The 14,007-nt window shown below is 44.7% G+C and overlaps 2 protein-coding genes across 8 annotated transcripts; one reads left to right on the top strand and one right to left on the bottom strand.

The window, feature by feature from the left end:
• Positions 1-3,130: 3,130 nt before the first annotated feature.
• Positions 3,131-8,310, bottom strand: LOC100839561 (putative pentatricopeptide repeat-containing protein At4g17915). 6 transcript variants are annotated; one of them, XM_024455285.1, is made up of 5 exons: positions 6,223-8,310; positions 6,060-6,127; positions 4,504-5,318; positions 3,949-4,009; positions 3,131-3,839 (listed from the first exon to the last, which is right to left on the bottom strand). In XM_024455285.1, the coding sequence occupies exon 1, from the start codon at positions 8,080-8,082 to the stop codon at positions 6,700-6,702; it is 1,383 nt and encodes a 460-aa protein (XP_024311053.1). In that variant the 5' UTR covers positions 8,083-8,310; the 3' UTR covers positions 3,131-3,839; positions 3,949-4,009; positions 4,504-5,318; positions 6,060-6,127; positions 6,223-6,699. The 6 variants fall into 6 exon arrangements, with proteins under 6 accessions (XP_024311053.1, XP_024311052.1, XP_014757480.1 ...); XM_024455284.1 differs by having other exon boundaries at positions 3,131-4,009; XM_014901994.2 differs by lacking the exon at positions 4,504-5,318.
• Positions 8,311-9,774: 1,464 nt separating this feature from the next.
• LOC100839255 lies at positions 9,775-12,965 on the top strand. 2 transcript variants are annotated; one of them, XM_014901828.2, is made up of 5 exons: positions 9,775-10,142; positions 10,204-10,229; positions 10,943-11,045; positions 12,294-12,452; positions 12,571-12,965. In XM_014901828.2, exons 1-5 carry the CDS (start codon positions 9,876-9,878, stop codon positions 12,730-12,732), a joined length of 717 nt encoding a protein of 238 aa, XP_014757314.1. In that variant the 5' UTR covers positions 9,775-9,875; the 3' UTR covers positions 12,733-12,965. The 2 variants fall into 2 exon arrangements, with proteins under 2 accessions (XP_014757314.1, XP_003578547.1); XM_003578499.4 differs by lacking the exon at positions 10,204-10,229 and having other exon boundaries at positions 9,776-10,168.
• The last annotated feature ends 1,042 nt before the right edge of the window (positions 12,966-14,007 follow it).

The following is a 14,007-nucleotide window of genomic DNA, read 5'->3' as shown; positions in this document are numbered from 1 at the left end:
AGGTAGGCCTGGCAATGGTTGGATAACTAAACTGAACCCAAACCAAATCCATCAGGATATTTTTTGCCATCCAAGTTCAACCAAACCCACCGTCGGTAGCCTTCCAACTGAACCAAACCCAACTAGAAGCTATCTCCAACTGAACGGAACCAAACTAAGCACAGGAACTTCGGTTAGAACCCATTCTTCGTTATGGGTGGAGACCAGTTCTCAACCGTGAGACGTGGATCTGCACTGCAGACCTCCTTTGTGTGGTCATCTTCCTCTCGCCACCAGCCCGTTCAGCGCGGGCATCGCCGCCGGCCGTCGCACCGCTGCCGGACGACGCGGCGGAGATTTGTGCAGCCGTCGCCCACGCCGCCGGGATCCCGAAGCCGCGCCTTGACGGCGGCGAACACGCCATGTCGGAGGAGAGTCACACAATGCCAAGCCAAGCCACGCCTGCGTCTTCGTCTCCTCGATGCGCGCCCGGCGCCCCTGTCTCCTCGCAGCGCGGCCACGAGGCGCGCGACGAGCTCGTGGTCGTCCCACGCTTGGATCTCCCCCGCGAGGCCGCGACAGGACCCGCTCCTCTCCTCGCACTGCCGCCCCCGCGTTCACAGCTCGCCGACGACGAAACCCCTGCCGCCGCCTCCGCCCAGCAATCCGACGGACCATGAGAGGGCTATAATCCTCGACAGCAAATCGGCGGAGCGCGGAAAGATCAGACTTCCGAGGAGGTGGTGGGCGCTGGCCTCGAGCCCTCGAGCGCGAGAAGCGCCGGGCGGCGTCGCCGGCCTCATCTTCCCACTCCCCTCCTCGCGGCCACATCGAGAACTGAGAACTGCTAGTACAAACTATTTCCAGGAACCAGATAATACCCACGGGCTAAACCAGTTTTTAACCGGTATGTTTTTAACCTGGAACCAAACTGTTCCTATCTGTTTCTGTGTCACAACCAAACCAAACCAAACCCAATCGGTGGCCCAGCCCGTTTGCACCTGAACCAAGTCGGCCCAAATGGAAAACCAAAGTAACCAAACTGTTCCAACCGGTTAAACCTAAACCATTGCCAGGCCTATCTGCAGGAGTGGGATTCCGGCTCTAAGCTCCTGAATAGCCTATGCTCAAAAAAAAAAAAAAAGCTCCTGAATAGCCTTATGAATCCCTCCAATTTCCAGAAAACTGAACTGTAAGCTTGTGGTGGCCAAACTACCTGTATCAATGAACCATTCAAAAGTTAGACATGTTTTTTTTCTTTTCCAAATGCATGTTCTAATAGAGTATTTCTTCTTCCAGGAACAGCATTTTTGCAAATACTAAGCCCAATTCAAAGTACTCCGTTAAATGTTATCTAGATGGTTCATCACATACTTCGTTAGGTCATAACGGACTGATGCTCGATGACAGAATTGGCTCAATTACTCGACCTAAATTCTTCCAGTTCTTTCCCCCCAGTTTCATTAACAATACTCAAGAGTCCTTACAGGCCTTAACCGACAAAAAAAAAAGGAAAAACATTCTGGGGTTCCCAGCGACAGGAGAAAACAGCCCAACATATCTAATATCTAATTAAATTAGTAGAAATTCTAAGGTCCAGATTTTACATAAGTTATCGGACGGTCTAGATCATCACCGTTGAGATAAAAAAAAACAGGCCATGGTGTGGTAAAAGAGTCCATGAGCAATTGGATTCGTATTGATGCATCGGCAAGCCAAAAGGAGAGACCTATCTGAATCGTATTGAGTCCGTGTGCAATTTTGACGTATTGAGTCCGTGTGCAATTTTGAGAACAGCTGCATGCATCGATCAAGCACTAGCTAGCCCAGGTACAATACACAGGTGGCCAGTTCACACGCACACGAAAAGTATGCACGGTCAACCTCAATGATCACCGCGCGTCATATGGCACGACGCGATGCTCGGAGTTAGTTCCTTGGACGCAGGGCGAAAGCTGCTCCCGAACATGCAGCGCGTGGAGCCGCGAGGGATATGTCGGCCGGCCGCCTCGGCCGGCGAGTGGAGGAACAGAGGAGACGACGAGGCGAGCGGCAGCCGGAGGCTGACAGGAGACAACAAGGGGAAGCCAGCAGGCGGCGCCCTAGGTGAGTAACGAGAAGAATGGGCCTAATAGATATAAGTTAGGCTAGATAAAGAAATACTTACGGCATTACCGTAATGAAATAATAATTAAAGATTAAAATACCTCGGTTTTGTTATATCTAAGCATGCCTGATTTTTAGTTAAAAATAAGTGAAGATTCGGAACAAACTACGAAAAAAAAGTGGGATGACGTTCAGATAATAATTCGACTCTGATACGTCAAATGAGATTTAAACTTTTTTCTTGAAATCAGACAACTGAGATATAGCAACAGCCAAGAGACCTATATGCCTATTATTGATGCCTATTTTTCCCCTAAATTATCTGAAATAAGAGGTTGCGACATAAATTAGAATGCGGCATGCGTGCGGCAGCTAATAGACGAAAGGTGTCAACTGACAATGAAAAAAGGTGGGAGTCAGGAGGCGGATGCTGGCGCGACAACACTAGGTGAAGAATGAAGAGAGGAAAACTAAAACTATCGAGTCCTATAGGCAATATAAAGATGTACTTGGGATAGCTCCAGCTCCACGGAGTTCGTCACTCAAAACTTCACTGTTATGTGGAGCGGGTCATTGAAAGCTTCGCTTTTTAAAAAATAATAAAATCGTGGGATACGAGGAAAATACATGTTAGCCATGGCCAGTTATTGAATGCCGGTACGCAGCCTAATCTATTCATAAAACATGTATTGACTACCTAATGTACAATATATACTATCGTGTTATGAAGCGTTTGTGTCTGAGTTTTTCAAACGAAAACAATAATTCCATAGATATTGAAATGCAACAAAACATGTTTTGTGTACAGAACTTACCTGCACGAGCTTAACTCTTTTGTATGCACACAGTGTTAATAAAATAAAATCGTAATTCTAAAACATGTAATGACTATCTAATCTACAATATAATGTGTTATTAATTTAAATTAATCTAAGCGTTCAGAACATTCGGTCTTATCATCCAAAAGATATGTATAAACAGAAACAAGTAAAACACTATATTTTGGTTAGGTAAAAAAGATAACTAATCGAACATTCAGAAAACATTTATCGAACTAATTTAAATACAATTCATTTAAATTGCGTACAAAATAAAACTACTAGAAAATAAAAAATATACGTCTATAAAAATTTCATTTTCATAATAGCAATCTAGCCTCGCAATCTGCCATCTAGCCGCGCAATCTGCCGCTAGTTACAACCAAATGTAACAGAGACTAGGATCATCTGCTGCCAAGTGAAGATTCCCCCGGATAGATTTCGTCAGCTGGCTATCCTTCTGCCTGTAGGAGCACATCCCTGCGTAACGCCACCTTCTTCAACCATCATTGCTGCTGCAGCGCCTTTCGAACCCCAGGTTTCTGTAAAGCACCTCAGAAGTCAAGCCAATAACAAGTTTGATGAATAACCCCAGTAGGATCACTCCGTGGTATATTTCCAAAGCAAGCAATGTTTCTGGTGTCCAAGACTGTCCAGAACAGGTCTGGTAGGAACTTTAACTTTTGGGTGACATTTCCTCCAGATCTCTCATGGGGTGGGGATCACCAAACCATCCCACTTTCAGTGGAATAATCTTTAGCTAGCATCCTCACAAACAAGCCACAAGAAAAAAAAAATTCTTCAACTCAGTGGTGTTGCATATTGACAGAAGATCATTCCAATCAGTAGCAAGATCACCCACAGAATTCTGCGAAATTGCAAAACATAACCCTCCAGCCTGAATCACTTTATTAACAGACCTGCACATCTTGTATCCTATTTGATGTAGAGGCAAAGGAATCGGTGTTGAATAAAGTCTTATGCATATGATATTTGACAATATCCAGAGGAACCTCTGGGTTATCAGCTTAAGGAGTATCCATACCATCAAAAGTGTTCAGAAATTGCCCATTTCAGCCACATGATGATATTCTTGAGGTTTGAACCTGCAAAGAAACAATTATTCAGATATAGTAAATGTATAGTTATAGGTCAGTCTGGATTTAAAAAGAAGGTACACAGGGAACTGAGGCATTATGACATCACTGGTCTTCCATCAATTATCTCTAACTAGAAAAGCATCTTTACAAATGGCACAGCTTCAACTATAAGTATTTCCAATGGAAGATGAACAGAAATGTACAAAAAAAAACATAGAAAAGACAGAAATATTCATATTTAAAATCAGGTAAATTTTTCAAGAAGCAGGTGCCTTAGAGTTAGTAATGAACAGAACCCGCGCCTTACATTAGTAATGAGTATACAAAAGCGATTACAACAGCAATAAGGCATGTATTGACATAGAACAATGTAAGATTCAAGCAAAATAAAACTATGCATTGAGTCAGTAATGAATAAAACCCACACCTTATACTGAACTGGTATCTAAATGCATAACAAAATGTGTTTCGGTTTTAATAAAAACAATAAGGATAATAACCTCGCGAAGATCCTTGATATGCTATAACTGCAAATTTGCATCTCGTCTCATTTAGAATATGATCTTGAAATGCACCAGCTTTAATTGTCTTTAAACCACTTCTAGTACCCCAAAGAACACAAGGTCTGTAAATTTCCACCACATCCAAAGTAGTAGGTTATATGTATATCCAATTAAATGCACAGTAGCGAGTTCACAGGCTAGTGCTCCTATAGCTCTTTTCTCTGTCCCAGAACTCTACTGCTCGGGGCAGTGGAAAAAATAGCTGGAAACAGCTTTTCAACCAGTGAGCCAACTTATTCTTCTCTGAACAAACTTCAGACTTGGTGTATACACCTGATACTCAATGCCACCTTCACATGATTATTAATTCGTATAAATGATTTATACGACAGTGTGGTGGATACAAATAGCTGATCTGGATAAAAGCTATAGCTTTCACAAATGTCCACTTCTGTCCATTAGTGCCTCTTTTATTTTTCAGACAATACTGCGCTGCCACACCAATTTGGTAAATTCCTTCAGCTGCTTAGCAGTTTGCACCATCCTTTAGCTGATTTTAATTTAAGCCGATCTGTTTTATTTTCAGCAAGATGCTAGGCTTGATCAAACAACAGTAGTGACTAAACCATCTTTCATTGAGAAGGTAATTGCTTTTTAGCAATATATTTCCTAAATCCACTGAGATCAGTGAGGAACCAAGAAACGATTTAAGGGCAGCCACTGGTCCCACTACAATTCATGCCTCTGTTTATTGCTCTACAAAGCATGGTTCTTAGAAAGTGCCAGTTGGCCCAGTATACTCCTGCCTTTCTCTGAAAGAAGTGCAAAACCTCAATAACCTCTTCGTTAATAAAAAATTCAAAATCTTATATCAGTTTCATGATCAGGTGGGCCATGTATACATTATACTAACTACTAAGGTATCCTTGCTTCATGGCATATCATATCGTCATCAATGAAGCCCCACTCGTGGTGGTACTTATATCACCAAGTTATCACATAAACCAACATCGATTATCTGTTCCTATTAGTTGCAGATTTTTCTTGTGAGATGGATCTTTGTGATTACCATGCAAATACACCCAAATTAACAGCAATGTGCCATACAGTATTAGGTTAACAGACATATTTATATGATTTCACTGTCGGAAGAACATAACATGAAGGTTAGCCTTATGGTGCAGCATAAAATTCCTGCAGTTCTGTGAACTCTTTGATCATATGCAATCGAGGGAAAAAACAAATGATACATGGCGCAACATAAAATCATTCAGTGATGTTTTAGACGCAGCAGCACAACCACAGACCTATTTGGAGCAGCAAGCCTGGCCAACAACAGATCTACAAAGTAGGCAGCATAACACAAACACAAATATATTATTAAGATCTCTTTAATTGGTATACATAATTTGCTTGAAGCTGGTTAATGCTGCTAGATAATGTAATACTCAAAGAGAAGTGTCCTTTTGTTCTGCTTCACATGAATTAAAGAACAAAGTAAATATGATGAATGGATTGTTATGTACTAAGCAGCAACATTTGCATTTTGTGACCTTATACTGTAGTGTGCCCATAGTGTCTGGTGCAACAGTCTCCTGATCAGATCAATCACACCAACCACCTACAAGAGCGAAACATTAGTATGTTAAAATTTGAACTCTGAGGACGATAAGGTATACACTATGTTAAATTGAAAAAAATGAAATCCAGAATTACCTTCCATTGAAAATTTGGAATGCTAATAATCACTTAGAGTTCATTCCAGCAACCCAAAATTACATTCCCCTGAAAACATCATGATCGAAGGTGAGGTGTGAACCAGGCAGAAATCTCTTCCTGCACTTACTGAGCCTGCATCATGACCATTTGCCAGCTAGTGGTCATGTGTTGCATCTGCTCATGCTGTTTAATTTAATCAACCCTTGGCTCTGAGGGTGACAAAGCTGATTGCATACTGCAACATCACCAGTCTATGGTGTCTCCAAGACGAAGTGGTGTGTATAAGAGTGTCGATACCTCTCTAGAAATAACATGACCCTACTGTCTTTCCTCCAAGGTATGACACACTGATCGAATGTTTCACATTCATCTCGGAGCAGGATCATCTCCACACTGGTAGTCAGTTTTCTGCTCGATCGATCTTCTACATGCTGCAGGATTACCCACTCAAATTACATGACCATTTTCCTTGGATTATGATTTTAACAGCCTAGCCATATATAATGCTGATCGGACTTTCCTCACATCATTTTTAAACCCTGCGCTACGAAGGCCCGCAATGACAGCACGCTTTGCGGATGCAAGAACATTGTTCCCTTCACGCAAGCAGATCCGCAAGAATTTGGATGCCATATGGTATCTACCCACTCTGCACAGACCATGGACCAGTGATGTGTAAGTAAAATCATCTTTTAGTTTCATGTCGTGCAGTAATCTGATGGCTGCATCCACCTGGTCAGATTTGCAGAGCGCGTCGACCAAGCAATTGTATGCTACTACATTCGATTCCATGTCCCTCATCTCCATGTAGCACAACTGCTTTTCTGCAGCCTCAATATGTCCCAGCTTGCACAAACCATTGACCAAAATTGAGAACGTGTACTCATCACTCTCTAGGCCTCCTTCTTCCATCATACTCAGCAGTTCGAACGCGTCGTCCAGCTTGCCTTCCTGGCACCGCAGGTGAATCAGCGTATTGTAGCATGCAGTGTCAAGCCTGGATCCACTTTGTATCATTAGCTCACTATATGCATTGGCTTCTTCCACCCGGCCCTTCTTGACCAATGCACTGATCACAGTGCAGTACGGGAAGACGTCTGGAATGTGCCCTCCCTCCAGCAACGACAAAAAGGTCTCCAGACCCTGATCAAACCTTCCATACCTAAAGCAGCACTTCATAACCGTCGTGTAAGTGACTGCGTTCGGGGTATGCTCGGTCCTCCCAAGCTCCCTGAGGATCATGCGGGCGTAACCAACCTTGCCAGACCTGCACAGTCCGTTGATCATCGTGTTGTAAGTCACAATGCCCACCGGGAGCCCCACCCTCTGCAGGTACCTGAACATCCTGTAGGCATTTGTTGCATGACCGGCCTTGAATAGCCCGTCGAGCAGTGTGTTGTATGTGGTGGTGCACGGCGTGACACCTTTCTCGGCCATATCGGCAAACACCCGGTAGGCGTCCTCCGGGTGGCCAGACCGGAACAGGCAGTGCATTAGCACGTTGTAGCTCCAGGCGTCGGGGGCGATCCCCGCCCGAAGCATTTCGTCGAACAGGTCGAGTGCGCGCATCGTGAGCCCGACGCGCGAGGCAGCAACGATGAGGGAGTTGTAGGTGACGGCGTTGGGCCACACACCTGCCTCCCGCATCCGACGCAGGACGGCGAATCCGGCGTCGAGGCCCGCGGCGCGGCAGTGCGCGGCGAGGAGGGTGTTGTAGGTGACTACGTCGGGGGGCATGCCGAGGAGGATGGCGTCGATGAGGACGGACTCCGCGCGCTCCAGGCTGCCGCTGCGGCAGAGCGCCGCCAGGCAGACATTCATCAGCCGCGTAGACAGCTGCGCCCGGGCCCGGGCCATTCCTCCTCCCCCTCGCCACAAGACTCTCTTCCGGTTCTGGGCTCGCTTCGACTCCCATACAGTTCGCTGGCTGTCCCTAACCCACTTGCCAAGCTCGCTAGAGGCAAGGCCGGCGCCTTGTCATGGGGAAAGAGGAGCTCGGTTTGCAAGACAGCAAGAGGCGGCGGCGCCACTCGGTGGTCGGGGTAGTTCGCAGACCGCGCCGAGAGACAGACTAGAGACTACGAGGGGAGGGGGGGGGGGCTTACGTGTCATTGATATGTGGGGTCTGCATAGCCCACCTGTTCAGTGACTAATAGGCATCTAACTCGTAGGAAAATCCTTCGAAAAATATGCGAACTCGATTTTCTATAATCTATAATCTATATAATAACTATCTAAAAAATACGGACCGTTTCCTTCACCGTCGTCTGTCAAACTTCTCATAAAATTTGTGAGCCCTCAGGATTGCATGTATATTAGGCCTATTTAGACAGCTGGCCCATCACCTGCACCGAATCTATTTATATATATCCCATAAAATTTGTGGGCCCCCAGAATTGCATGTATATTAGGCCTACTAAACCGGCTGGCCTATTACCTGCACTGAATCTATTTATATCTATATCTATACCAATGTAAAAAATACGGACCGTTCCATTTTTTTTCCTCCTTTTTTTCGTCAAGCCCCTGAGACCCACCTTGTCCGCCCGCACGCAACCACTCCTTCGTCCGCTCCAGACGGCCGAGCTCTCCTCACCTGGCGCAGCCCAATAAGAGACCATTCCTAATCCAACAAAAATACTTCCCCTGACGCGGCGGAGAAAACACAATTAAAAGCCCAAAGATATCTCTTCATACATTCGACCTTACTCTTCTACTTTGGTGATGCTCGTTATCTGTAGGTGCAACGGCAGATTGATCCTGCGATGCAGCATATGGTCCAGCATGCGGTGCCCCCTTCCATCTGAGAGCCGGTGGCTCTGGCATGCAGGCTCCATCTTGTCATACACCGTTTAATTCTAGAGAAAACAGAGGAACAACCTCGTTCTCTCGGCCCTCATCCCCGCCGTGTTGATCTGAGCAACTCTGACTCAGTTCGCATCCCACTAGTTTCTTTCGGACTGAGCTCGTCTCTGACTAGATTAAACCCTCACATAGTAACACTAAGATAGGCAGAGCTGAGAGGCTCTTAGGAGGTCAGGTAGCTAGCTGGGGAGCCACCCCCGGCAACATGTAAACATCCTTAAAATCAATGAAATCCAAGCACAAAAGCAGGACGTAGGGTATTACACCTCCGGGTGGCCCGAACCTGGGTAAACTCCTCAATGTCACACTTCGTGTCTTCGCCACGTCGGCGATCACTCAGGAGCCGCTACGACATCGCGCTAAGGCGGTTCAGCCATGATTATGGGGGATGATTGAGGAGGGAAAAAGGAAGGGAATGGCCATGGGATACGGTTCAGAACACCTGGACGGGTCACAGGCCGAGGAGGCATCGTCGAGGGCGAAGATTGCGGCGGCCGGCGCGTGTGCGTGCTGCTTTTGGCACAAGGAGGAAGACGGGCACGGCCGCTCGTCCGGTCATGGGCTGGACGCTTTCGGGAAATCTGACCCAAGAGGGAGAACGGGTGTGGCCCAAGAGAAAAAAAAAAAATTGCCTGGTCCGTGCAGCCCCGGCATTCTGCTAGTTTATGGAAAAAACTCTTGGATTAAATTCCACGACGGGGACGATCGCATCGTGTCCTCCTTCCGGCTTCCGCGCCCCCCCTTCGCACCACCGCAGCGCGATTGACTTTCTGCACCAGGCAGCCATGGCGAGACCTCTGCTGCCGCCGCGCGGGCCGCTGCTCCGGCGGATCCTCCTCGCTAGCGCACTCGCCGCCTCGTGCTCCTACTACCTCCTCGTCCTCCAGGCGCAGGCCTCCGTGCCGCCGCGCTACGACGGCTTCGCCTACAGGGCAGCCGCCTGGAAGGATTCCGTCCTCGTCGAGGCCTTCCTCGACCCGCTCTGCCCCGACAGCCGCGATGCGTGGCACCCGCTCAGGCTCGCCGTCGAGCGGTACTCCCCGCGGGTCTCGCTCATCGTCCACCCCTTCCCGCTACCGTAAGACACCGCCATCACCGCAACATTTATTTCGTCTCATCGTCCACCCCTTCCCGCTACCCAAAGTGTCTCTGGATTGTATTAGAACTCCAACGCCTCTAGTCTTTACAAGTGTGATTTTGACATGTTCTGCTATAGGTAGTTCAACTTGGAAACTTTGGGTCTTTACAAGTCTCAGTAGCCTCAGTGGGTGATTGCACTAATTAACTTGGAAACTTTGGGGGAATAATACTTTGTGGAGGCCTGGAGGGTCCTCAGGTGATGTGTGCTCCGGTATTGGAATGGATCTATGGGGAAAGGCTAGAGTTACAGTAATGCTATTACAACGAGGTATAATACTATAATGTCACTGGATTACCTGCAAAAAAAATGCCACTGGATTGATTGCGAATGGCCAGATTTTTCTGGATCTTTTGGTAATCCAATATTTCTGGCATTGACACTTAAGATTTGAGAATTTGAGTGGATATTCCCTGTATGTTCCCTTTATATTTATTCATATGCGTGTTACTTGGTTCGGATGTTGGTCCTGTTTGGGTCTTATGAGATTTATACTGAATTTGAACACCCGGTGTTTCATCGGCTGGCAGCAGTCCACAACAAAGGAATGTGGTTATTGCTCTCTTTTTTTCAATGTTCTATAGTATATTTTCGAATCTGCCTTGCATTTTCAATTGCATAAAATTTGGCACTAGATGTGATTGTCATATCAGGAGGTGGCATACACGGCTGCACCTCATCCTAACATCTTCTTACTGTACTGCAATACTTCAGCTACCACACCTATTCCTTCCATGCCTGCCGTGCACTTCATATAGCTAACAAGTTGAACTCGTCATCAACCTATCCGTTGTTGGAGCTATTCTTCAAGAACCAGGTCGGTTGCATTTTATATTTTAACAGAGTTTTTAAATCACCGTTGTCACTGCAACTCATATGTTGGGTTGATCTAAAAGAACTCATTTGTTGGTTTATCATTTATTTAGGCTCTTTTTGGCATTACGAAGTCTTTTCAAAAGCACTTTTTGTTCATATATAGGGATATATAGTAGTTAGTGGAAGCACTTCTTTTGATATAGTAGAAACTCTTGCTAGGACTAGTAAATATTACCCCAACTAACTAATTCCACAGTTAAGTGTAGTTCAGCACAGCAACCGCAAGCTCAGCCTTATACAAGCTATGGTTTTGCAGAGGCCAGCGGGGGAAACCCTCCTTTTCAAAAGAAAAAAAAATACAAGCTATGGTTTCCATTTTCTTATAAGTGGATAATATTGCTCTGGGTGTGTGTCATCAAGTACATCATCATGATTTAGGGATTTATTGGAATATGGCCAATAACAGCATTTTATTTTATTTATAACTTGCCATACTGCATTTCATTAAGGAATCATAACGAGTATTAATGATCTAATCGTTAAAGATATACTGTAGTAAGTTTTAAGAAAACTAGGGGGACATCAGGTGTTCACAGGGACGGAGACAAGGGGGGGGGGGGGGGGGCGCTGGGGGGTTGCCCCCCTAATAAATTTGATTTTACTTAATATGTACTAATCAACCCATTAAAAATCCCTTAAAAATAGATCAACTCTCTAATTCGGCCCCCCCTAACCCCAAATCGCCCCCTCATGTTGAATTCCTGTCTCCGTCCCTAGGTGTTCAAGTGCATACATGGGCGCATTCTTGCGCATGTGTGTGCTGCAGCGTTTGGCAGTCCACAGCGTAGGCTACGAGGTTCTTCCTCGGCCCTAGAGCATGCACCACGACAATGGTTGAGCGTTATCTTGACCAATTGACCGATTCTGCCGGAGGCCAATAAGAATTAGGAACAGTTTCAGGCACCACTCCTTGAACTAACCTCTCACACGGATTTAAGTACCCTCACACATCATCATTGGGGCTGCTCAAATGAGTTGTAGCCATGTAGCTTTTTCTGTACTCCCTCTGTCCAACAAAAGATGTCTCAAGTTTGTCAAAATTTGGATGTATCTAGATGTGAATTAGTGTATAGATGCATTCAGATTTAGTCAAAGTTGAGACATCCTTTGTTGGACAGAGGGAGTACAAAAATTGATCTTCATATTGCTTGCTCGTACAAGTTTCACTAATATATTTTGACACAAGCAGGGAAAATTCTCAAACCACGCGTTATCATCACTGTCAAGCACTGCGATAACTGGCGAGATATCGAAGATGGCAGTCCAGGCAGTTGGTAATTCAGTCTCGGAGTTCCAGTCAGGCTTCAGTGATGCGAGGACTGACTCGGCAGCGAGGGTTTCCTTCAAGGTCAGCTTTACTTATCACATCAAATGCATTGTGATAAGTGTTAGGCATCATTGCTAAACTTCTTTTTCTTGTTCATGCCATTGACAAAAATGTCTCTAAAATGTGAATTCTTCTTTAGTATGGATGCACAAGAGGAGTAGCTGGTGCGCCATTCTTCTTCGTGAATGGCTTCCTTCAGCCTGGAGGCGGATCGCCCATTGACTACACCACATGGACCAACATCCTGGACCCTATCGTCGCGCAACACGGTGAAAAGACCGACATGTTCACTTCTATGTAAGTACTTCAAGTCTATTACGAAGGAATGAAGGATGTCAATGGTTGGCTATTGTACAGAGTGCCAACGTGTGTAAGCTCAGCACTGATAAATACTGTTTCATCTTGTATGTGCCTCTCTTGCCTTTTTATTTTATGAAAACCCGGCATTCAGACTGAGACAGTTTACTTGTATAGCTTGTGGTTTTGTAATTCATCAGATTGTTGGGGTTTTAAGTGATTCATTGTGACTGCAAAGCGGAGTCTGAATTGCTCAACAGTTTAGAAAAACTAGTGGATACCCCGCGCGTTGCTCTGGAATATTATCTCAAAATCAATTAGTTAAAAGGGGAATGAAAAATATATTTACAAAATAGATGTGATGAACATTTTGTACCTATGAGTGTGTCCCAAAGAGTATGCCGCTATCATTAGTATGGTCAGTTAGTAAACTGTGACATAAAATACTTAGTATGGTGTTTACAAAGGGAAGTCTCAGGCAAAAACATAGGGAGAAGAGTCTCTATCATTGGAAGTTGGCACATATGCTTCTCTAACCTGTAATCAAGTCAAGTCCAAGGCAGAGTAATTCAAAATCAGATGAGAGATGAACACTAAAAATTGGTAAAAATCTCTTCCCAAGTACAGAAAATTTCCCTTGTAAAACAGATAATAAAGTAACAACCACATCTCTTGCTCATTTTCACTTTTTGTGCAGGTTCCAAATAGTTAAACTTGAAACAAACGATGGAAAATATGCGATGTTAACTATAGAATAGTATATTCCAGACAATGGAGAATGCTATTAATCAACAAAAGATTCAACAATTTGATTAGTACAATTAGAAATAGATTGATTCCCAAGGGCAATTCATCCCCCCTGTACTATAGATATCGGACAACATCAATACTGTTTTGCATGTAGTTGCTACCTCAAATTTATTTCCGATTCTTAGATTGTCAGATAGCTAACACATTTCATTGGGCATCTAGCAGGCAGTCTACCAACTCTACGAAGCTTGATTCTGTAGCATTCAAATATACTCTCACATTAGAATACAATACAATAAAAATTGTATAATTTCAATTTGTTTTATAATTCCCTATCTATCCAAACATCCATATTATTATGCATATTGAAAAAACTGAAGAGCAAATAAGAAAATCAGAAAACCAACTTACATTGGAGATAGATGGGCACTGGCAGATAAGACACAAAACAAAATACATGGATCAATGACTATTTGAATGTGAAATAGACGACCTGTTGTGGAATCGGAGAAGGTAACACCTGTAGGTA

Source organism: Brachypodium distachyon, chromosome 4 (genome assembly GCF_000005505.3).
Source record: "Brachypodium distachyon strain Bd21 chromosome 4, Brachypodium_distachyon_v3.0, whole genome shotgun sequence".
NCBI classification, from domain to species: domain Eukaryota; kingdom Viridiplantae; phylum Streptophyta; class Magnoliopsida; order Poales; family Poaceae; genus Brachypodium; species Brachypodium distachyon.
The sequence above is the reverse complement of the archived record's forward strand: the minus strand, read 5'-3'. Positions and strand labels throughout refer to the sequence as shown.